General features: G+C 54.8%; 8 protein-coding genes across 8 annotated transcripts; 6 read left to right on the top strand and 2 right to left on the bottom strand.

Moving 5' to 3' along the window:
• Positions 1–2,139: 2,139 nt before the first annotated feature.
• HER10_EVM0013351 (uncharacterized protein) lies at positions 2,140–3,081 on the top strand (the record flags this gene model as incomplete). Its single annotated transcript, XM_035482713.1, has 2 exons — positions 2,140–2,314; positions 2,339–3,081. 2 exons carry the CDS (start codon positions 2,140–2,142, stop codon positions 3,079–3,081), a joined length of 918 nt encoding a protein of 305 aa, XP_035339099.1.
• A 1,038-nt stretch (positions 3,082–4,119) lies between these two features.
• HER10_EVM0003107 (glutathione S-transferase) lies at positions 4,120–5,584 on the top strand. Its single transcript, XM_035472793.1, has 5 exons — positions 4,120–4,419; positions 4,510–4,698; positions 4,755–4,792; positions 4,845–4,864; positions 4,924–5,584. The coding sequence occupies exons 1-5, from the start codon at positions 4,240–4,242 to the stop codon at positions 5,304–5,306; spliced, it is 810 nt and encodes a 269-aa protein (XP_035338151.1). The 5' UTR covers positions 4,120–4,239; the 3' UTR covers positions 5,307–5,584.
• Positions 5,585–5,773: 189 nt separating this feature from the next.
• Positions 5,774–8,641, top strand: HER10_EVM0005851 (zinc knuckle). The gene is made up of 6 exons (XM_035475454.1): positions 5,774–6,240; positions 6,301–6,511; positions 6,572–6,789; positions 6,981–7,204; positions 7,267–7,584; positions 7,637–8,641. The coding sequence occupies exons 1-6, from the start codon at positions 6,087–6,089 to the stop codon at positions 8,294–8,296; spliced, it is 1,785 nt and encodes a 594-aa protein (XP_035338388.1). The 5' UTR covers positions 5,774–6,086; the 3' UTR covers positions 8,297–8,641.
• Positions 8,642–9,127: 486 nt separating this feature from the next.
• On the top strand, positions 9,128–13,238 carry HER10_EVM0005209 (peptidase family M28). The gene is made up of 4 exons (XM_035474831.1): positions 9,128–9,971; positions 10,035–10,307; positions 10,357–11,265; positions 11,321–13,238. Exons 1-4 carry the CDS (start codon positions 9,643–9,645, stop codon positions 12,918–12,920), a joined length of 3,111 nt encoding a protein of 1,036 aa, XP_035338328.1. The 5' UTR covers positions 9,128–9,642; the 3' UTR covers positions 12,921–13,238.
• A 374-nt stretch (positions 13,239–13,612) lies between these two features.
• HER10_EVM0005650 (mediator complex protein) lies at positions 13,613–14,523 on the bottom strand. Its single transcript, XM_035475256.1, has one exon. The coding sequence runs from the start codon at positions 14,367–14,369 to the stop codon at positions 13,770–13,772; it is 600 nt and encodes a 199-aa protein (XP_035338368.1). The 5' UTR covers positions 14,370–14,523; the 3' UTR covers positions 13,613–13,769.
• Positions 14,524–15,081: 558 nt separating this feature from the next.
• Positions 15,082–18,329, top strand: HER10_EVM0008086 (WD domain-containing protein; the record flags this gene model as incomplete). Its single annotated transcript, XM_035477620.1, has 4 exons — positions 15,082–15,369; positions 16,106–16,291; positions 16,349–17,154; positions 17,204–18,329. The coding sequence occupies 4 exons, from the start codon at positions 15,082–15,084 to the stop codon at positions 18,327–18,329; spliced, it is 2,406 nt and encodes an 801-aa protein (XP_035338625.1).
• Positions 18,330–18,943: 614 nt separating this feature from the next.
• On the top strand, positions 18,944–22,262 carry HER10_EVM0001614 (uncharacterized protein). The gene is made up of 4 exons (XM_035471358.1): positions 18,944–19,665; positions 19,743–20,123; positions 20,177–20,779; positions 20,833–22,262. The coding sequence occupies exons 1-4, from the start codon at positions 19,078–19,080 to the stop codon at positions 20,986–20,988; spliced, it is 1,728 nt and encodes a 575-aa protein (XP_035338000.1). The 5' UTR covers positions 18,944–19,077; the 3' UTR covers positions 20,989–22,262.
• HER10_EVM0006177 (mitochondrial ribosomal protein) lies at positions 21,396–22,082 on the bottom strand (the record flags this gene model as incomplete). Its single annotated transcript, XM_035475769.1, has 1 exon — positions 21,396–22,082. The coding sequence occupies one exon, from the start codon at positions 22,080–22,082 to the stop codon at positions 21,396–21,398; it is 687 nt and encodes a 228-aa protein (XP_035338417.1).
• Positions 22,263–22,290: the final 28 nt, after the last annotated feature.

Here is a 22,290-nt window from a genome sequence, read left to right as displayed (position 1 = left end):
ATACGACATTGCAGATGTATTGAGGAGACTGGAAAGAGGTGGGTGAGGGCTCTCCATGGATTGTGTCATCCGTCTTCTCATCCAGGTATATGTGTGACAAGGTTGGCCTGAGGGGTAGGTATAGTGGCATAGACCTCCATCAAGCTGCAAGGCAGAGGTGTGGTCGTCGGGCGTCCCACTCACACTTGCTCCGGCCGAAGCTGCCTCTCGGGTGCGGCACCCAGGGTCTGGACCCCGGTCCCGGGGAGACTTCATCGGGACGGCCTACGCCTTGATGCGAATGTTACTCTTAGATTTGCCCTTTTTTATGTTCTAATCTTCCTAATTATGGTAAAATTGATGAAGAGCGTCGGAACTTTGGACATTTGCATCGAGAGATTTCTTCAACTATCTGAGGATGGTCGTACCGAGGACATGGCCACTGGACATACATATCTCTTCGTCTCTTCCTCGGCTTTTTCGTGGCGTCCGCTTCAGCCTAACGTCCGTGGAGATTGTTTGATGCTCAGGGTTGGGATAACTCCTCGTCGGATATTCCCGCATCTTGGCCTCTGTTTCCTTGTACTTTGAAGGTCGGCTCAGCAAGGAGCCGGCGGCTGTTCATTAGAAGCAAAAGTCTCATATGTCACCTACTTGAACCCTTGAATGCCGAGAGTTTCAGGCCAATATCGCGAAAAGACTGCCTAATCATACCTTCGTTCCTCAGCACGCCGATTCCAAGTTGCTCGGGTGATTCGATATCGCACATCGGTTCTTTCCCTTGCCGCGCTCCCTAGCCATCAGGCATATCGAGGCTCTAAGTACCCTGTTATCGAGGAAATCCAAAAGTCGAACTTCAACTAGCAATTAGGCTACCGTGGGTGGTCTAGCCTGGCCCATCTTTGCTTCAGCTTGTGCCGTTAAGTTGGTGTCCGACGGGGAAGTAGGTTGGCGCTAGAATACGCTCTCAGCAACCTTCTGCACCTCTTTGGCCGGCCTGTTCGGTCTGATCAGGTTGCCGTGTTCGTTGATGTCTCGATTTTCACGCAGGCGATGAAGTTCCCAAGCTACTTACTGCTTCATAGATCGCGAGGTAAGAGAGGGCGGACTCTTCGAGTTAAGAAATCGAGTGCATTGTTTGAGAACGTCTCAGAGGGGGGTCTGTCGTGGGAATGGGGTGACTTACTCCTAGGCCGTCACTTTGTCTCCTGTCGGTAGAGCTTATTCGAACCTCAACTCGGAGATCGCCTTGTTGTTCAAAAGGCGAAGCAGGTTGGTCGCCCGTCTCCCCCCCGCACGCGCCCTCTAGGATACGCGGCAGGACTCCCGCCGTCGAAGGTCTTTACCAAATCGTTTCTCACCTCGCCATATCACATAGCAGTAACCGGTTGTCTTCGACGCCAAGGTACTTACCCGCATCTGCGGCGGTAGAAAGTATACTGCGTTTGACACCGGCGACAGACTCGGCGGCACTGTGTATGAGCCTCACTTCCACCAAGCGGAGCCATGAAAGTTCCAGGACCAAGGGGTGCTCTGCACAGTGCACGATCCCGATTTCTCAGGGCGAGATAAGATTTATGAGTCGAGAGGATTGAAGGCGTCGTCTCGTTCTAAATCGCGCGTCTGTAAGCCACAGAGTTGGGTCAGCATCGGGGGAGGGAGGAGAGTTTTGAAGAGCTTTACCTCGCATTTCCTCGAGCCTTAAAACGTTTTATGCCCGTCTGCCTCTACACCTCGACCTTTCTTCCCTCTCCATACTCATCTCCGTTATTCGCGGATGCATCGCTTGTTCGCGTGGATCGTCAATCTTTGCTTGGTTTTCTCCTTGGTGCTTTCGTCCTTGATAACCCTGTCAAGTACTTTGGTAAGCTTTGTCCGCCATACAACTATACCCCCCGGAAGAGCATCTCTGACCATATCTGCGTTAGCTTCGATAGCTAGAATAGCTCAACGCACAACTGTTTTTGCGCTTCGTTCTCCGTCGGTCGCCTAGTAAGCTTCTAAGCCTATGTCCTTACCTGTAATGTCCCTCATGAATATAGCTTTTGTACCAACATGAAATGTCTCCTGTCACTCTCCTCCCATAACTTAGTCTCCCTATTCGTACGTGAATAAACAACTGACCTAGAAAGACAGTGTGAAACACTCAAGACTATCATCATGAACGGCACCACCAAAGCTCCCAATGCTTCCCCGGCCCCCAACCAGTCGCAGTTGACGCCCGAGGCGATGCCGGGTCTGGCGCCGCCGCAGCAAGTCCCTGCCCATGATGGTGCAGGGCGGGAATTTCTCCAGGGGATGAACATTACCCTGCAGGGTCATCGCGAGTGCCTGGGTAGACAAATGCAGACCTGGAAAGGCTCGTACTCCCTTGATTCTCGATGGGGTGCTCTGCAACAGCTCGTTGCGAACGCACAGCCCCAGTTCCCAGGCCAGGGTGCTAGCCATCAACAGCCCGAGACTCAGCTGAAGGCACAAATGAAGATTGCCGGAGCGCAGCTTGAAGAGAATAAGAAGAAGCGCAAACGTGATGGGCAGCGCCGGAAAGAGAGAAAGCTGGAACATCGGCAGAAAATGCAGCAGCAACAGCAGCAGCAGCAGCAGCAAGAAGAGCAACAGCAGCAACAGCAAGAGCAACAGCAGCAAGAAGAGCAACAGCTGCAACTACTGCAACAAGAACTGCTGCAATTCCAGCAGCTGCAACAACAACAACTTCAGGCCCAGCAGCTCCAGGCCCAGCAGCAGTCTCAACCACAGTCTCAGCTGCAGACCCAGCCCCAGGGTGCAGACTGGAGCGACGTGGATTGGCTCGTAAATTCCAGTCTTGGGACCGCCGCCATAGCACAAGAGCAGATCGACCTATTGTTCGACGAAATGGATGGGCTCGACAACACGCAGCAAGAGCAAGTCCAGGCCTTCGACCAGATGATGATGTCGAGCATTCCTTTTCCCAACGTTGACGCTCCAGAGCCATGGGTTCCTCCACCGTCTACAACCTTTGACGATGTGTTTCGACAACAAGATGAGGAAGCGGGCGTTGAACTCGGCCCTTATTCTTCCATGTTGTTTGGTCCGGGGCATTCGATGAGCGGTTCTGGCTAAATGCAGTGTGGAAAGCAAGGTTCATGCACCATAGCTTGCCCTTCAGCGTCTCTGGCGTTGCGTCCAGTAAGTGATTTCGAGTTCTGTGGCCTGGATGGTTTTCTTTCTTTCATTTAATGATGTTGCGTCTGCTACCTTGTGGTATGAGCCGCTAAGAAGGAGCAAAGTCTTGTATATTAGTAGGAGGATATCTTCGTCTTTATCTACCAGTTGGACCTAAAAAGGTCAATGGCGATGTGAACCTTTGACACGGGAATGCCTGAAATTGTCGCCCATTTTGAGAAGCTAGCCATATATTGGGTCTCGTAATGGCCAATTTCGCAGATTTATCCGCAAAGGTTGTTCCCACGGCGACTGAGGTTCTCCAATCTGTGAGCTTCTCTTGGTTTCGAAAACCATACATGTCCCGTGGCTGAGCATTATCGACGGGATTCATAGCACCACGGAGCTTGGCTGCCCGGGTCCCCATCGGCCGGCTTTGCTCATGGTAGGGCGCAGACAGACAGATATCCTGGGATTGAGCGAACCCTGTGGGCTGAGGCGCGGAGGAGATGCTTGATCAATATTGCTGGGCCATGTTGATGAATGAAATGTGCCACGGTCTGTCTTTTCGGTACCTTGGAGGAAGTCGGCGTGCTTAGTCATTCCGTGATTAGAGGTTGGACCTTTTGGGGAAGGACTTCAGAGTCGCAACTGCACCGGAGGCCCCACACTTCGGCACACCAACCGGGCGCGGGGAAAGTGACGACATGTGGGCTGCAGACAGTCCCTGCCGTGATTTCTAAGCAAAAGAAAAGTGAAAGCCCCGCGCCCTTTCCACTGCAATGGAGGGGTCACTCTGACGGAAGTAATCGTGCCACGGTACCACGGTATTCGCAGACGAGAGCTGCCAGGCAGTGGCCCAGCGTGTCAGCTTCCACGGGCGGACCGTAGGTGGGGCGCCCGCCTGGATTATTAAGATGATGGCAGCTTACTGCTTACATAGCTCTGGTCGGTCACATAAGGTAGTGAGGGGTTCATATAAATACGCCCAAGTGGCGTCGAGCTCAATGCCAGGTGGATTAGTATTCAATATTTAGACCCAAAACACAACTTTACTCTCTGCACATCGCGGCGACATCACGTAAAACCTCCGGCCAACACTTGCATCGTAAGCATATGACATCTCGGCTAGGACAATTGAGTAAACAAATCTTCAACATGGCTGCCAAGACCAAGACCGATATCCACTTGTACACCACCGGTACCCCTAACGGCATCAAGGTGTCCATCCTCCTCGAGGAGCTCGGCCTGGAGTACCAGGTCACCCCCATTGACATCTCAAAGAACACGCAAAAGGTTGGCATTTCAGAGACGTCCAGTTGTACTGTGGATTGAGGGTCTACTTTCAACCCCTTTAGGGGCCGTTATGCTAATGCACGAGTGCAGGAGCCCTGGTTCCTGGAGATCAACCCCAATGGACGTATCCCTGCCTTGACCGACAAGTTTGAGGATGGCAAGACCATCCGCCTGTTTGAGTCGGGAAGTATTTTGCAGTACCTCGTCGACCGCTACGACAAGGACCACAAGGTCTCTTATCCCTATGGCTCGCGCGAGTACTGGGAGGTGAACAACTGGGTATGGTCTACTTACACATAGCTACGAGTGCCGTGAAGCTGACGCAAGAGATGTAGCTGCACTGGCAGATGGGTGGCCTTGGTCCTATGCAGGGGTAAGTTGCCTGTCACTTCTGATGAGAGGACGACGAGCTAATGAGTATGCAGACAAGCCAACCACTTCAAGCGTGCGCCAACTCCTCAATTGCTTCCGTGTTCTCTTATTCATCCACTAACTCCCGCACAGGCTACGCACCCGAGAAGATCCAGTACGGCATTGACCGTTACACCAACGAGACCCGCCGTCTGTACCGCACCATGGACACGGCGCTCGCGGCGAACCCCAGCGGGTACCTCGTGGGTGACCGTGTGACTATTGCCGATATCTCCAGCTGGGGTTGGGTGGCGGCGAGCAAGTGGGCTGGCATCGACCTGGACGAGTTCCCCGCGCTCAAGGCGTGGCTGTTCAAGCTGGTGGAGAGGCCCGGCTTCGAGCAGGGCCGCCACGTGCCGTCCAAGCACACGGCGCTGGACCACTTCAAGATGACGGATGAGGAGCTCGACGAGAAGGCCAAGGGAGCTGCTGCGTGGATTCAGCAGGGGATGAAGGATGATGCTGCAAAGAAATGAGCGTGTTAGGTGCCTGGTGATGCTCAAGGGAACGAGTCTTGAAAAGTACCGATGAAAAAGAAATATAAAAGAAGAAAAGCATTGGATTTTCAACTATTAGCAGATTGTTTTCGTGGAAGAACATTACACAATTACGAGTCACGCCAAAGCCGCGACCCTTATGAGTCTGGAGACTGGTGGAACGTTCAAGCTCAAATGAGTCCAATCTGGTCGGTTAGCTCAGTTGGTTAGAGCGTGGTACTAATATTTCACCTGAAATATTGTGTAATGCCAAGGCCGGGAGTTCAAGCCTCCCACTGATCACATTTTTGACAAAATTGAAGTTTTGCTGCTGGTGCAAGTTAAAGATCATCAAGATATTGGTTTTGGGATGGTTTGCGAGATTCATTGGTTGGGGTTAACTTCCAGTTGCCCTTTTCTTTTTCTTTTCATTGTGCTTTGGAGACGAAGGTTCGACCGACCGTTGGCGCTAGTACTCTTCTCGGACCGTGTCAGTGGTATCGGACTTTGGCTACCTTATCACGTGCACCTATCCAGCTTCCCAATCGGGCCCGCCACGGTGGCGCCCAGAAATTCGGGCCAATTGGCTCCCGCCCCTTAGCTGAAGGACAGAAGGCGCCAGCCAGGCTGAAAGATTCCTGTTCAGTCAGGGCCCTCCCATATTATTGCAACGGTTCCATATAAAAGTTCCCTTCCCCCAACCATCGAAATCAATAATCACCATCACGCCACGCTATTCCCTCTGACTGACAGCTTGCTTGCCATCGCGCATCAGTCAACATGTCGTGGAGAAACCAGGGAATCACGGGTTCCAACAACATCCCTTTGGGGAAGCGCCGGTTTGGCGGCGATGATGGTGGTGAGGAGGAGTTCCAGGAAGCTCCCCCCAGCAATGGCAACGGAGAGCTGAAGCGCGGTCGCAGCCCAGAGCCTCGTAAGTCTTCGCATTGCAGTTTCTTTCTCCTACCATAGCAGATGCTGACGTTCCTTCTAGGTACCGATGCCGATGGCCCTCGCCGCAGAAAGAAGAGAAACCGTTGGGGCGACGCGTCCGAAAACAAGGCTGCTGGATTGATGGGCTTGACGACGGCCATCACGGCAAACATGACCGGCGAGCAGTTGGAGGCGTATACCCTTCATCTCCGTATTACGGAAATCAGCCAGAAGCTTCGCATTGACGACGTCGTTCCCGCGGATGGAGACAGGTACGTTGTCCACACATGTCCAGCGATGCGCAGCACCTCGCTAACTGCCAGCGTTTACAGATCACCCTCTCCTGCTCCCCAGTACGATAACCATGGTCGCCGTATCAACACGCGCGAGTACCGATACCGCAAGCGCCTCGAAGATGAGCGCCACAAGCTCATCGAAAAGGCCATGAAGACCATTCCTAACTACCACCCGCCACAGGACTACCGCAGGCCCACCAAGACCCAAGAGAAGGTCTACGTGCCTGTTAACGATTACCCAGAAATTAACTTCAGTATGATTGCTAACCCTCTAACCCTAACCAAAATTTCTTGTTTCCCTTGTTCCCTGCCTGCACTCTGGCCAAGCTTGTCATGCATCCTCCAGGTGTCTTGTCAGACCTGGCCTTGTTTGGAGACTGGGACCGTCATATAACTTGCTTCACCCTTTTGATACAGACACTAACGCTTAGCTCTCGTCGTAAAGTCGGCTTACTTATCGGACCCCGTGGCAACACTTTGAAGAAGATGGAGGGAGAATCTGGCGCCAAGATTGCCATTCGCGGCAAGGGCTCAGTCAAGGAGGGCAAAGGTCGTTCGGACGCAGCTCACGCCAGCAACCAGGAGGAGGATCTTCACTGTCTCATCATGGCCGATACAGAGGAGAAGGTCAATAAGGCCAAGAAACTCATTCACAACGTCATTGAAACCGTAAGCCCCCTTTTTTCTCCAATGAAAATTGGCAGTGAATGCTAACATCTCTCTTCTGCTAGGCCGCCTCCATTCCCGAAGGACAGAACGAGCTCAAGCGCAACCAGCTTCGCGAGCTTGCTGCCCTTAACGGTACCCTCCGTGACGATGAGAACCAGGCTTGCCAGAACTGTGGCCAGATCGGCCATCGCAAGTACGATTGTCCCGAACGCCAGAACTACACTGCCAGCATCATCTGCCGCGTCTGTGGCAACGCTGGACACATGGCTAGAGATTGTCCCGACCGACAGAAGGGTGCCAGCTGGCGCAATGACGGCGCTGGCAGAGCTGGCTCGGCTGGTCGCATCGAAGGCGGAGACGCTGTCGACCGCGAGTACGAGGTACGTTTTTCTGCATTCTTTATTCACAACCCCAATACTGACTTTGCGATAGCAACTCATGCAAGAACTCGGCGGCGGCTCAGCCGGTGGCGCTGCACCTGCACGCATCGAAGCCGGCCCTGGTTCCTACAATAACAACGGACCCAGCGGCGGTGATGCGAAGCCTTGGCAGCGTGGTCCTACCGGCGGTCCTGCTCCTTGGCGCAGCCGCAACAACGACTCGCGCGATGATCGCGATCGTGGTGACCGCGACCGCGACGGTGGTGGCGGCGGCGGCGGCGGCGGTCCTGCTCCTTGGGCTCGCGATCGCAACCGTCGTGATGACCACAGAGGCGGCCACAATGGAGGTCACGGCGGCTACGGCGGCAGTGACCACTATGGCGGTGGCGGCCAAGGTGGCTATGGTGGTCAATCTGCTGGCGCTGCTCCTGGTGCCGCTCCCTGGCATCAGCCTCCCGGAACCCAGAACGGCTACGGTGGCTATGGTGGATACCCGGGATACGGTGCGCCTCCTGGCATGGCCGCACCACCATCTGGCGTCCCTCCGCCGCCTCCTGGTGCTCCTGGTCTTGGAGCCCCTCCAGGTCTGGCTGGCGGCCTCAACGCACTCATTCAGCAGTATGCTGGAGGCGCCCCTCCCCCGCCTCCCTCGGACAATGCTCCTCCTCCGCCTCCCAGCGACCAACCTCCCCCACCTCCCCCTGGTGCCTGAAGTGGCGTGAGGGAGCTAGGAGGTAGATCAGACGACTAACCTTGATGCTAAGCTCGCATCTGCACACCGACTACGTTGACAACTAACGCTCAACTAACAACCAAGGATTCATACCATGACTTCCAGGGTTGGACAAGTGTTCGCACCTACGCATCAACGTGTTTTTCTCGCCCGAGTATTTGAAGACCCAAGTGTGGGCAGCAAGCACTTAACGCAAAAAAGCAGAATCAACAAAACAGCGGACACAAGAAAGCAAATTGTACGATAGAATAGGAACGGGAATTCTAGTGGACACTAATCCATAGGCTTTTCTTTCATGCATCGGTGCGTTTCTTTTATAGCCAAAAGATGAAGTTCATCCCAATTGAGGAAACCTAGCCTGTCCACGTGAAGTTGTTTGTGACACACTTGAAAGCTCAAAGCGCTGTATGGAGTCGGATCCGAGGGTTGGAGAGGCAAACGGAATGGAGAGTTCAGGATGGCTGGCCACCCAAGCTGTCACCGGAACTCTGTATCGTGGCGCTACGATATTTCGATGTCAAACACCACTCCAGGTCCAATCAAATTTCAACGGGCCAAGATTGAAGAGAGCCAGTCGCAAGTTTTCTGGGCGAGGTTGCATAAGTTCCCCGCATCGATGACATTCGCCTTGCATGTGAAGTGGGTGGGTGGGCTACCTGAGGCTCGAATGAAGGCCGCCGTTGGCGCTCTACCTTAGAACAGAGCATGGGAGCTTGGGCCACCTAAGGTACTGTACATCAATACCTAGCAGCAGCAGCAGCAGCACCAGCAGGCAGCTCCTGCCCACTGCGCATCATCCCAGGCCAGGAAGGTGCGTCCAGTGTCTGTCCCAGATCTGGCATGACGCCTTCCCACACCCTGCGCGCGGCGTTTCCACCTCCAGCCTCCTTCATCCTTCATCCCACTTGCAGAACTTCCCTTCTGTCGGCTGACAACTTTGCTTTGTTCGCCTTTATCCATTTCTCGTCAGCTTCCTCCGTGACCCGTTCGTTTTCCCCGCTGATCGACTGCTATCGTTGTTTCGCAAGGGTTTCCTAGGCCCATCCATTGCTTGCGCCTATATGCCCTGTAACACTACCTAGTCGCAATTATCTATCGCTTTGCCTTATCTGAGCTTCCGGGGGTTCGTTCACGCAACCCCTCTACCGAGCAGGCTCCGGCCATCTCCGCAGCCTTTCCTCCGAGGACAAAGCTGGAAGACTCGGAGCTTCGTAGCCTCTTCGTATCGTCTGGCAGGACTCGAGATCATATCAGCTACATTGCGAAGCTACCAGCGACACAGCCCCGAGTATTCCATCGGGCAATCCTAGCAACATTCGGTAGCAATGGCTGCCAAGAACCCATTCGGGTTCACGACAGGTCCAGTCACCTTCTGGCTGATTGTCGTCTACGCGGCCTTCCTCGTCCCGCTCGTCTGGATTCACGAATCCGTGCCGTCTGTCTCCAGCCACAATCCTTACACTGGTGTCAATGTAACCGAGGCATGGCAGGACTTGACGCACATCACCAAGAACTACCACCCGTACAACAGCCGCGCCAACGATGAGGTGGGCGCATACCTCTTGAACCGGATTGAGGAGATCTTGAAACGCAATGGAGTCGACTATTCCAAGGAAAAGGATGCAGGTGGCGTTGTCTGGCCTCAGGACGCCCAGTGAGTGAATTCCGTGTGTTCGATTTTATGCCGAGAAAATGTACTGACTAGAGGTTGCTGCAGCGGCACACCAGCTCTTCCACGCGAAGATGCCGTTGAGCGTGCTTCGACTGGCCCCCTCGTAACCGTCTTCGACGACATAATCTCCAACGTGACCTACGCTGGCACCTCTGGTCCACTCGGTCAGCCTGGTTCTTCGGCTCGTGCCACTTACTTTGAGGGCACGAACAAGCTTGTATATATCCGCGGCACAGAAGATGAAGATGGTGAATGGTGGAAGGGCAAGCGTGGCAACATTGGCCAGGGCGGCGTTCTCGTCAATGCTCATTACGACTCGTAAGTGGTATTACTGCTATGTTGGACCCTCATATTGATAGACGAACAGAGTCTCCACCGGCTATGGAGCCACTGACGACGGCATGGGTTGTGTGAGCGTTCTTCAGATGCTCAACTACTTCACTTCTCCTGGCCAGCAGCCCAAGCGCGGAATTGTGCTCTTGCTCAACAACGGTGAAGAGGATGGCCTGTACGGAGCCAGAGCCTACCATTACAGCCCTCTCTACTACTTCACAACCTCATTCGTGAATCTCGAGGGTGCCGGTGCGGGTGGGCGAGCGATCCTCTTCAGAACCACTGACTTGGAGGTATCCAAGGCTTACGCAAATGCGCCTCATCCCTTTGGATCCGTCGTTGCTGCAGACGGCTTCAAGCTTCGAGCGATTAAGAGCGAAACGGATTACAAGGTTTGGGTCGAGAACTTTGGCCAGCGCGGCCTCGATATTGCATTCTACCGACCTAGAGCGCGGTACCACACGAACCAAGACGATACCAGACATGCCTCACAAGAGAGCCTTTGGCACATGCTTTCCAACGGCTTGGCTGCTGTTGATTCTCTTCAGAAGACTTCGGGCTCCTTCACTGGTAAGCGCAATGACGGAGACAAGAAGAAGGTTTCGAGCGGTTCCGGAACAGAGGGCGTTTGGTTCGATATGTTTGGCAAGGGATTCGCCACTCTTGAACTTCGTGGCCTCTTCGCGTGGACATTGACTCTGCTCATTGTGTCTCCCCTGATTTTGGTCCTCGTCAGCTACATTCTGTCGAGGCAGGACAAGTACTACTTCTTCTCGAGGAAGGTCAAGATCGATATTGACGACGAATCGGTCCCTCTTGGCGGCTGGAAGGGTTTCTTCCGTTTTCCCTTGGCCCTTATTTTCTCGGGCGCGATCACTGTCCTCTCTGCCCTCCTGGTTCGAAGACTCAACCCTGAGGTTGTTTCCAGTAGTCCCTATGCAGTGTAAGTTCAAGTCAACTCTATCCCACGTTGCCATGCTGACGCTCTATACTAATAGCTGGGCGACGACTTTGTCTGTGTTCTTCCTCGTGTTCTGGACAATCTCGCGGGGCGCCAACGCCGTCAGGCCGAGCGCTCTTCAACGCGGTTATGCCCACATTCGGCTCTTCATCTTGAGCTGGGCTATCCTCGTTGGTGTTACGACCGCTGCCGACAGATTCCAGATTGCTTCGGGATATCTCTTTGCCTTCTTCCATTCCGCCGTCTTTGTTGCGACGCTCATCACTCTCTGCGACCTTTTCGCGCTCCCGAGCAAGCGAGCCTACGCAGAGACGGCTCACGACGATCAGCAGTCTAGGGATAACATATCCGAGGTTCCCAATTCTGATGCTTTGATTTCTCCGAGTCCGCACGAGGAGGGTACCACCGAAGAGCCCACGGAAACAACGCCGCTTAGGAGTGGCGATAATGGCAGTGGAAACAATGGCACAATACGCACGACATTCGCAACAACCTACCGACGCTCGCTCTCTGCCATCATGTCCAACCCAGACGACGATGACGAGGAGACCAAGGAAACAAAAGAGAAGCAGCCCTATGAGAAAGAACAACCGTGGTCAGCGAAGCTCCCATCTTGGACCTGGTTCTTCCAACTCCTTCTGCTCGCTCCGATCACCATCATCGTCTTCCTCCAAGTTGCTCTGTTCATCACCTCGGCCATGCAGTCCATTGGCGCCGATGGTGTGGACCCTTTGCTTCTCTATACCGCGATCGCCGTCTTCAGTATCATGATCTCTTTGCCTCTTACCCCCTTCATCCACAGGACGAGCTCCTACGTGCCGTTGGCCCTGTTGTTCATTTTCCTCATCAGTCTCATCTACAACCTTGCCGCCTTCCCGTTCTCCGCGAACAACCGCTACAAGGTCAAGTTCATTCAGCGCTTGGATCTGGACAATGGAAACTCTTCGGTTTCGATTCTAGGTCTGCAAAAGTACGCCCGCAAAATGATCAACGAGTTGCCATCCGCGGCAGGCCGGGAAGTCATTTGCACTCCATCGGCTGGCTTGCTATCTGATTGTCGGTTTGATGGATCTGCGGTGTTGCCCAGACTGCCTGAGTTCAAGGGCACCTCTTCTTCCGGACTCGAGTCTTCAAAGGATCCATACGCACATCTCGTGACTGTTAACATCACTTACTCGAACTCGACCAACGAGTATGAGCTCTGCATTGATGCCCCAGAGTCAAAGCAGTGTGTTCTCGATTTCGACGACGCCGTGACGTTTGACGTTCGGGAGAGCGCCGGTATCGATTCCCTCTTCAGCTCACCTACTGAGGGGGGCATTGACGGCATCACGCTCTGGCGAAGAGACTCTTCTATCCCATGGACGATTGACGTCAAACCAGCCGCCAAGCCCTCGTTCGCTAAGCCCATGGAGTCAGGTCATGAGGAGGCTCCCAAGGAACACGAGGAACTTCGGATTCGCCGGGTTCGAAAGCCTACAGGATTCAGCGGAACGATATCATGCTCTTGGAGCGATGCCAACGTTCGCGGGACAATCCCTGCCTTGGACGAAGCTTTGCAATATGCCCCTGACTGGATCGCCGTCACAAAGCAAGACGTAGGCCTGGTCAAGGCATACAAGCGCTTCAAGGCCTAAGTGGATATTGGAACTTATCTCACTGTCAACTTAGTGGATTTTGATTTCGTTGTGTTTCATGGGGTTGTAAAGGAGGACGCGCGGGTTCATGGCTCGAGCGATACATGAGAGGCTATGGACCGATGGAAAGCTGGAATAGTGCTTTACTTCATGGCGGTCGGCGACTGGAATTTTGTTCATTGGATGGCGTTTCGAGAGGCATCTTTTACGTTAGCATGCGATCATGGGGTACAGCATAATCACTGGTGGCTAGGCTGCGGACGGGTAACGAAAGCATGCGCAATAGGTATCAATTTGAAGTATCATTCAGGAAACGCCCCTGTCATTCAAGCATATGCTACCGAACCGTGTTCAACCGTATTGCGGAGGTTGTGTATGCGTATTCCTCGAGTATTGTGTATATTTGGTCTGCGGATTCAGGGCCTGCGTCGAGTAGCTTGCCTTACATTCAGGTTGAGGTCGCCCTTCCTTCAACCAAGCCCTCTTGATCCTCATGGTCGAGCTGTATAACGCCCTGGTCCGTTAGTACAGAACTTAGTATGAAATCTCGAGAAGTCAACGGATGGAGGATTTCGTAGGGGCTCAGTTCGATTTACGGACTGGGTACCTGAGCTTTTGCTTTTTTGCCCCTCTTGATGTCTTTCAGCCATTTCATGAACTGCAAAAGATTTTGTATAACGGGGTATCAATTACTGGTCTCGCGAGCAAGTATGCTGGAGAGAGCACGCCTAATTTCAAGGCTCTTTTTCTGGTTCTCATACCACTTTGGTACGAAGTAAACGAGACTCCCAGCACCGTGCCATCCAGTCCTTTCCCAGCCTTCCTTCCACCAAACCGCCAGCTTTTCCATCACTCCTGCATCCTCTCATCCTTGATACCACCACCACCAGCTCCTTCGGCCACCTCCTTGGCGTGATACTTCTCGAGCAGCTCCCTCATCTTGGCCCACAACTCGGCCTCCATGTCGCGCTCGACCTTGTTGTTGCGGCTGTTGAGCCACCCGACGTCGAGGTTACCAATGGTGCCGACGCCGTTGGGCTCGAGGGAGGGACGCGCGACGATCTTGGCGTCCTCGTTCATGACGGGTTGGCGGGTTTTGGGATCCGCGTCGTTGCGGAGCTTGATGATGGACGCTTCTTCGAGGGCGAGGATTTGGCGCTTCATGTGGACGTCTACTGTGTGCAGGGTGGAGAGGAGGGCGTCCATTGAGGTTTTGAAGGTTTGGGTTTGTGAGGCGGAGGATGATGGTGGTTGGAGGGGAGCGGAAGATGGGTTTGAGGGGTCTGATGATGGTGAGGGCTTTGGGGGTGCGCCGAGGGCGGAGAGGGCGGATGAGGTGTGGGACATTAGGGAGACTATTTGGGTGTCGATTTCGCAGAGTTGTTGGATTCGTTCTTGGAGGGTGAAGGGTTCGTTTGGGGCGTCTGTTGTCATTGTTGTGTCTGCCATGTTGGTGTTTTGTGAGCCGAGTTCAGATTTTTTTTAGGAGGAGAGAAAAGCGCAATTGTTGAGTTTGAGGAGTTGGGAAGTAGAATTAATATTGTGGGTTGGTCGTGGTTCTTGATGAGTGTAAAGTAGTTCGTGAGATGAGAGGTTGAGGTTGTGAGTGAGATCAGTGGGTGAGTGCTCATAGGCGAGCTTCAAGAGGTCGCGTCTGAGTTGAAAAAAGGTGGGTCCGACCATCGGGGAAGGTCGAAGCTCTCTTCCAATGGCCGAGGCCAGAGAAGCATGCACCATACCAGAAAAGGATTAGCGTCGTCCTCTCCAGATATTTTCCGCCGCCAACCTTGACCTCACGTCCTTTCCTTTGCAGCCTTGCAGGGGATGAACGAGCCTCATTTCATCGGGGGCTGGACGCGACGTTCGACGACATCTCATCGAATTTCATCATCAAAAGTCGGAACTTCGCATCTGCATCATTATCTGCTGATTGGAACCGTCGTCAGAGAGAAACACGCTCATTATAAACCTGGAGATCGCGGCCTCCGTTTCCGCCACGGATACCCGACCTTGGCTCGACGACTCACGATCACGTCTCACCCGCCCGATTCACGACTAATGCGCCGAGAGACGTGAAAGGCGCATCGCCACATCGAAACCAGAACCTTCACCTACAACTACATCGCGCACTCAAACATTAACAAAATTGTTTTGTAAAAAAATGTCGGGAAACCCGGCTCAACCAGGTGCCAGCACCACCCCAGGCGTACCAGCAGCGGCAGCGGCAGGCGCAGCAGGCACAGGCGCGTCGGGATCCTTTTCACAACAGCCTCAGCAGCAGCAGCAACAACAACAAGCTGCGTCGACGGTACCGGCGACGGTGACGCCTATTCCTGCTCCTACTGTTCCGACTAGCCAGACGCCGATCCCGCCTCCTGTGACGGCTACGCCTGCGCCGGCGGCGGCGCCGGCTACTGCGCCCATGTCGAATCAGAATTTGAACCAGATTGTAAGTTGGGATTCCGGTTATTAGTTTGGTGTCTTTTCTGTGGTTTCTATGCGCCTATATGGGGAGGGAGGGTTGTTCAATCGTCCGATTGCTGCGAGTGTGGTGACCGTGGTGACTAACGGCTGGTGATGACGGCAAGTGCTGTTGGAACCGTGAGAGATGGGATCGGCGGGTGAGGATCGTGTACTCCTTCGAGGGCGGGGGACAAAAGAACAGCAATTGCTTCTCCCATCTTCCGGGAGAATTGCAGAAACAAAATTCATCTCATGGGTAGCTGCCAATTCACATTTCTTTGTGTGTTTGGTTCTGCTTGCCTTTCCCTCATCCATCACCTTCCACCATCATTGTTAAACTCACCCACATTCCAACTCGTCTTTATTATTCTTTCACGTCGAACCATCATCAACATCCAAGAGTCTGAAGACAATGACCAGTCCCTTTCAAGAAAGAGTGTCTGCGGTGGAGATGGTAGGTCAAGGCAGCGTGGCTTCTGGATTCTCGTGGAAGAAAGCTGCCTCTCTCCCAAAACCCTTCTCGTCTCCCATCCCTTATGTTGATCATGATCTCTCTATTCCTATCTCATCCTCTCTTCTTCCTCCTCTACGTTCTACTTATCGTGGCGCGAGAGAGCAAGCATGTTCGATCCGGAAGACACAGAGACTATGAAGGCGGCGAAAGTGCGATCGCGCAGACTTGCCTTTTCAAAGCTTTCCCCGACATCGCTAACAGTTTCTAGGTCACAGACTATCTCCTGAAGCGGGGATACACTCGTACCGAGACCATCTTCCGCCAAGAGTCTTCGCACTTGGGTCCTGACGGTAGACCCATTCACAATAAGGTTGATGATTTGGGTCCTAAGAAGTACCTGAAGGCATTCAACTTGCTTCGTGAGTGGGTCGAGAACAACCTCGACATCTACAAGGTAAGCCTCTAGTAATCCATCTGCTTCTGGCCGTTCATTATTTCTAACCTTTTACAGTTCGAGTTGAACAAGCTTCTCTGGCCTGTCTTCGTCTACTCCTGGCTCGAGCTCGTCACTCAGAACTACTCTGAGGAAGCCAAGATCATCCTCAACAACCTCAAGTCGTACTTTGAGAATGTCCACTCCGACGACCTGAAGACCTTCTCCACCATTACACTGGCTCTGCACGCCAAGGAAAACCCTACCACCAAATTGTACAGAGAGAACAAGTACCGCGTTCCGCTCAACCAGCACATCAGTGGCAACCTCTTCCACTTCCTCGAGCGCGAGCGGGACAATGGCGGCGCTGTTATCCTGTACATTCTCTCGACCTTCTGCCAGTTGGACTCAACGGCCCGTGGCCCTATCGAGCCCTTTAGCTTCGAGGCGATTTACCGCCGATCTCAGAATCTCGACATTGACGAGGTGGATCTGCAAGAGGGTATCCCTGGAGTCTTCACCGGCATTTCAAACAGGGACCTCTTGGACAAGACGGTGCCCCTCAAGCTGGGCCCTTTGCCCATGGAGGAGGATCTCCGTGACGATGTCAGGGCCGAGCTCCAGGATGAGGACGCGCTCAACCCCCCGCCCGATGGCCGTGCTACTTTGGTAGACGAGTTCGATCGCAAGATCAAGCGTGAGGAGAGCGCCGATGGTCCCACAAGAGCTGACCTGCCTTTGCCTCCATCTCGCGCCAGAGACGTTGTCATGGAGATGCAGAAGGTCAGAGAGAACCGCGATCGCTTCAAGATTGACGGACGGACTGGAGGTGTGGGCGTTCCGGTCAGCGCATGCATGTTCACTTTTCACAACACTTTAGGCAGGCAAGTACTATGTTCTTATCAGGTGAATCCGACTGACAATCCGATACAGTGTATCATGCATGGACTTCTCCAAGGATCACGAAATGGTTGCTATTGGCACCACAGACTCATACATCAGAGTGTGGCATCTTGAGGGCAAGCCTCTCAAATCGAAACGCAACGACGAGAAGGACTACAAGTTCAACAACCGCAAGCTTATCGGTCACTCGGCTCAGGTGTACTCAGTTTCCTTCTCCGACGCCATTGCCAAGCTCGAGCACGCGCCATTTGGTGAGGAGGGCAAGGGTGAGTCTCCTATCGAGACAAGCTCCAAGCTGCTGTTGTCTTGTTCTGCGGACGGCACCGTTCGAGTGTGGTCGCTGGATGTCTGGGCCTGCGTCTGCGTCTACAAGGGCCACGATGGTCCGGTGTTGAGAGCCGAGTGGGGTCCTTTCGGCCACTACTTCTTGACTGGCGGCTGGGACAAGACTGTTCGCGTCTGGATGCAGGACCACGCATCCGCGCAGCGCATACTCGTCGGTCATGATTCCAGTATCTCGGCTGTGGCCTGGCACCCGAACGGAACCTACGTGTTCTCGGCTTCCGACGAGACGGACAAGTCGGTCCGCATGTGGTCTGTCATCACCGGCCAGTGCGTCCGTGTCTTCACCGGTCACACGGACTACATCTCCACCATCGAGGTCGCGCCCAATGGCAGAATCTTGGCCACGGCTGATTGCAGTGGCAATATCTTCTTCTGGGACATCCAGAAGGGTCTCCGCATCAAGCGCTCCCGCGGCCACGGTAAAGGCGGAATCTGGTCCATGAGCTTCAGCGTCGAGTCCAATGTTCTCGTTTCTGGTGGCCAAGACGGCACGGTCCGTGTGTGGGATGTCGAGCTCCCTGCCGAGGGCCACAAGGCGGCTCAGCAGCAACAAGGAGCGGCGCCTGCTCAAGAGGGAGGCGACACCATCGTTGCGGCCAGCGGACAGACGGATCGCCCGACTGCTAGCGGTCAGGGAGCGACTGGCAGTGGATCTAATGCTCCCAGCGGCGGAAAGAAGAAGGGCAAGGAGGTTATGATCACGCCCGACCAGATCAGCGCATTCCCGACCAAGAAGACGCCCGTCATGAAGGTGCAGTTCACCCGCATGAACCTGATTGTGTCTGGCGGCTGCTATGATCCCGACCGTTAAGCGCAACATGCATCCCTTCTCACTGCGGAATGGGATTTTCTGGAGGGAAAGAATCAGACTGTCTTCATCTTGAGTTTGGCGTTGGGGTCGCGGTAGTCGACAAAATGTGATTTGGGCGAGGTAATCCTGGTCTGGGACAGCAAAATCGCCTGGTTACTGGTTCGTGTAAATCATCAATGTAGTAGATACCTCTAGTCAATTGGGAAGGCTATGAAGCCAAGTTGCCCGTGCTCTAAGCAAAATGCATGTGAACTCTTCCCTTTGAACTGAGTCTTTGTCCATGGTATGTCTCAGTAAGGTACCTACTTCGTACATTGGCACCACCATTGCCTGGCGTCAGTCGAGACTGGAGCAGTGACGTTGACCGCAACCGCTGGGTACCTCAACTGCGGCGCTTCTGGGGCGGGCCGAGTAGGTACCTAAGGTACAGGGGCCTCGATGGGCTCTGGGGTCCCAATCGAGGTCGAGTGGCTGAAGCTTCCAACGGGCTACAGCGAATCAGGTGGTGCGGAGCAGCTGTGCACCTTTCGCATTGAGCCTCTGTCAGACACAACCAGAACCGGCCGTGCCTTGGATGTACCTTACCTTACTGTGCTGCCTTGCCTTTTGCCAGACCACATCCCACCTCACCTCAACTCACCACATCAACCATCGCCCGCTTTTCGTGGTACTCCAAAGGCTTGTCATCTAACCCGATTTCATTCTCACGAAATTGCCACAGCCGCTGGCGCATCGAGCAAACGAAAGGATGGATCCCCTCGAAGAGTCGCCATGGGGCGATTCGCAACCCACCTCCGAGCCCTCGACCCAACAGCAGCCCTCCCAAAGCGAAGAGTCGACGTCGTCGCAGCCCGCGGCCAAGTCAGACGCACCCAGCACGGCGTCTGCACCTCGCCCTTCACGCTCCGGACCTGTCCGCCGCCTCGTATCCGCCCAACCTACCCGCCTCGAAGCCGTCGACGATCCCCTCGGTCCTCTGGGTCCCCTCGGCGCTCCCGCCGCCGCAGACAATGGCGCCGAAGCCGGTCAGGATGCTCCGCCCGTGCCGCCGCAGAAGGAGCAGATGGTGATCCGCACCTCGATGCCGCCCCAGCAGGGCCGCCGCGCCGGACCTTCCGACCCTCATCACATCGACGAGGACGATTACGACCGTCCGTCTGGCCCGAGGCAGCCGCCGCCCGTCCAGGCTGCGCATCCTAGCCCGGTGCGGACGCATACTCAGCCTAGCGTCAGCGTCGAGCAGGCTAGCAAGCCGAGCTTCCAGATCACGGTCGGCGATCCGCACAAGGTTGGCGACTTGACCAGCTCGCATATCGTCTACTCTGTCAGGACCAAGGTAAGATGAGGCTCTTCCATCGGTGAAGCGGGGATTTGGGGGAGAGGAGCTCGCGCTAATCATGATGGATACCGCAGACCTCCTCAAAGGCCTACAAGCAGCCCGAGTTCGAAGTAAAGCGCAGATACCGTGACTTCCTCTGGCTGTACAATACGCTGCACGGAAACAACCCGGGTGTCGTTGTGCCGCCGCCGCCGGATAAGCAGGCTGTCGGTCGGTTCGAGAGTAACTTTGTCGAAGGACGTCGCGCCGCTTTGGAGAAAATGGTGAACAAGACTGCTGCGCACCCTACTCTACAGCACGATGCCGACCTGAAGCTGTTCCTCGAGAGCGAATCGTTCAATGTCGACGTCAAGCACAAGGAGCGAAGGGAACCGATCCCCGGAGAAAGCAAGGGTGTCCTCGGCAGTCTGGGTATTAACGTCGGTGGCAGCAGCAAGTTTGTCGAGCAAGATGACGTGAGTGTGCGCTGGGATTACCAGGAGAACTATGTACTGACAAAGGACGACAGTGGTTCCATGACCGCAAGGTTTACCTCGATGCGCTTGAGAACCAGCTCAAAGCGTTGCTCAAGGCCATGGAGACAATGGTTGGCCAGCGCAAGATGATGGCCGAGGCCGCTGGAGACTTTTCGGCGTCTCTACACGCTCTGTCCACGGTTGAGCTTTCGCCCTCGTTGTCGGGCCCGCTGGATGCGCTGTCCGAGCTGCAGCTGACGATCCGCGATGTCTACGACCGTCAGGCCCAGCAGGATGTTTTGACCTTTGGCATCATTATCGAGGAGTACATCCGCCTGATTGGGTCAGTCAAGCAGGCGTTCAGCCAGCGACAAAAGGCGTTCCACTCGTGGCACTCTGCCGAGTCAGAACTGCAGAAGAAGAAGGCCTCGCAGGACAAGCTCCTGCGGCAAGGCAAGAGCCAGCAGGACAGGCTGAACCAGGTCAGCGCGGAGGTCGGCGACGTGGAGAGAAAGGTGCACCAGGCCAGGCTCTTGTTTGAGGACATGGGCCGGTTGATGAGGGCGGAGCTGGACCGCTTTGAGAGGGAAAAGGTGGAGGACTTCAAGAGCGGCGTTGAGACCTTCTTGGAGAGCGCGGTAGAGGCACAAAAAGAGGTAAGACAATCCGCGACACTCACGAAGGCGGCATTGAGACTGACACACGATAGTTGATTGAGAAGTGGGAGACGTTCCTCATGCAGCTGGATGCCGAGGACGACGAGACGGTCTTTTACCGGCCGCCCGTCATCCAACCCTCGGGCAAGCCGCCCGGCAACACAGCCATTGACAGGGCTCGTGCCACCATCAACGACGACTCTGACTAGAAGCCCGAGGCACGGCGTCCGCTGATTCACTATATTATACCTACGCATCACAGCAGCGGTTTCTTCTTCGACCCCACGGCGCACTGGGACGAGTGACGAGTGAATAAAGTCTGGGCAGCAAGTGCACATTGTGGAGCCTATCCTTTCTTGGTTGTAGTAGTTGTGGTTGTTGTACATATCTGACAGTAGAAGAAACCCCATGGGCGGTATAAGGGGCTCCCGTAATCCACCTCCTCCTCTGACCACGCTTTTGTTCGCCCCTCTCGGCGGTTCTCCGTGAAATTCTCCTTTTTAATACAATGATCCGGCTCTATGCATCGTACAAGCTTCTTTTCTCGCCAGCTATACGCAGGGGGATGCTGATGACAGTGGTGATGGTTTTGTTTGCGTCATGCTCTCGCGCTGCCTTATTTCTTTCCCTTCTTGCCCTTCTCCGGTGCCGCCACCTTCTTGGGGGGCTCCTTGGCAGCCTGCTGCGGCTGCATCGCGGCGTACCCGCTGATCAAGTCGCCCATGTCGAAGATGTCGTCGTCCTCGGGGGTGGCGGCCGGCTGGGCTGGCTTCGCGGTCTCCTTTGCCGGGGCGGCAGCAGCAGCAGCATCCTTTCCTGTGGCAGCAGCGTCCTTTCCAGCAGCGCCCTTTCCAGCGTCCTTTGCAGAAGAGGTTGCGGCGGCGGCGGCGGCGGCGTTGAGCTCCTCCTCTGTCGGCTTCTTGGCGGCCAAATCGAACCCGCGACCGAAGCGCTCACGGAAGGCCGCGAGTTTTCCGGCCTCGTCGACTTCCACGTTCTTGAGGGACTTGTCGGAGGGTTGCCAGAGGGCGTGGTTGCGGGAGTCCTTTGCGGAGCGGACGAGGGGGGAGGGGGAGGTGGTGCGGACGGTGTAGGTGCTTCCATCGGAGAGCTGGATGAGCTGGGTGAAGGTGTAGGGGCGGCGGGGGCGGGGGATGAAGGTTGCTGCGCGGGATTGCTGGATGCTTCCTATCCGTGGTGAGGAGGCGGAGAGTGTGGCGCCGGAGCAGGAGGAGGTTGTGAGGGAGGGCCGGTGGGACAGGAGGCTTGTTGGCCTGGGCAGGTGGGTTGGGAGCTTGCCCATTTTTGCGGATGTTTCGTATGGTTCGAGGAGTGGTGGAGGAAAGCTCAATTGGATCGGAGGCGAGAAAGAGCTCTGGGAGGATCGTGGGGAGGGATTGGCGCTGGCGGAAGCGGTGCGACGGGCGGAGGGGGAGCGGCGCGCGTGGGCGAAAAGGAGAATTTGTTTGAAGCTTTTGGCGATGCTGGCTCGAATTGGACTCGAGTCTTTC

This window comes from Colletotrichum scovillei (assembly GCF_011075155.1).
Source record: "Colletotrichum scovillei strain TJNH1 chromosome Unknown Contig00001, whole genome shotgun sequence".
Classification (NCBI taxonomy): Eukaryota; Fungi; Ascomycota; class Sordariomycetes; order Glomerellales; family Glomerellaceae; genus Colletotrichum; species Colletotrichum scovillei.
This window is presented reverse-complemented; position numbering and strand designations above follow the sequence as displayed.

Excerpts from the sequence above, each read along its gene's own strand:
- HER10_EVM0001614 (XM_035471358.1), top strand. The coding sequence starts at position 19,078 with ATGGATCCCCTCGAAGAGTCGCCATGGGGCGATTCGCAACCCACCTCC. Across the intron at positions 19,666-19,742 it reads TCTACTCTGTCAGGACCAAG|ACCTCCTCAAAGGCCTACAA; the intron begins GTAAGATGAGGC and ends TGGATACCGCAG. Across the intron at positions 20,780-20,832 it reads CGGTAGAGGCACAAAAAGAG|TTGATTGAGAAGTGGGAGAC; the intron begins GTAAGACAATCC and ends GACACACGATAG.
- HER10_EVM0005851 (XM_035475454.1), top strand. The coding sequence starts at position 6,087 with ATGTCGTGGAGAAACCAGGGAATCACGGGTTCCAACAACATCCCTTTG. Across the intron at positions 6,241-6,300 it reads CGGTCGCAGCCCAGAGCCTC|GTACCGATGCCGATGGCCCT; the intron begins GTAAGTCTTCGC and ends CGTTCCTTCTAG. Across the intron at positions 7,585-7,636 it reads CTGTCGACCGCGAGTACGAG|CAACTCATGCAAGAACTCGG; the intron begins GTACGTTTTTCT and ends ACTTTGCGATAG.
- HER10_EVM0003107 (XM_035472793.1), top strand. The coding sequence starts at position 4,240 with ATGACATCTCGGCTAGGACAATTGAGTAAACAAATCTTCAACATGGCT. Across the intron at positions 4,420-4,509 it reads TCTCAAAGAACACGCAAAAG|GAGCCCTGGTTCCTGGAGAT; the intron begins GTTGGCATTTCA and ends GCACGAGTGCAG. Across the intron at positions 4,793-4,844 it reads GGCCTTGGTCCTATGCAGGG|ACAAGCCAACCACTTCAAGC; the intron begins GTAAGTTGCCTG and ends ATGAGTATGCAG.
- HER10_EVM0005650 (XM_035475256.1), bottom strand. The coding sequence starts at position 14,369 with ATGGCAGACACAACAATGACAACAGACGCCCCAAACGAACCCTTCACC.
- HER10_EVM0005209 (XM_035474831.1), top strand. The coding sequence starts at position 9,643 with ATGGCTGCCAAGAACCCATTCGGGTTCACGACAGGTCCAGTCACCTTC. Across the intron at positions 10,308-10,356 it reads GTCAATGCTCATTACGACTC|AGTCTCCACCGGCTATGGAG; the intron begins GTAAGTGGTATT and ends ATAGACGAACAG. Across the intron at positions 11,266-11,320 it reads TCCAGTAGTCCCTATGCAGT|CTGGGCGACGACTTTGTCTG; the intron begins GTAAGTTCAAGT and ends CTATACTAATAG.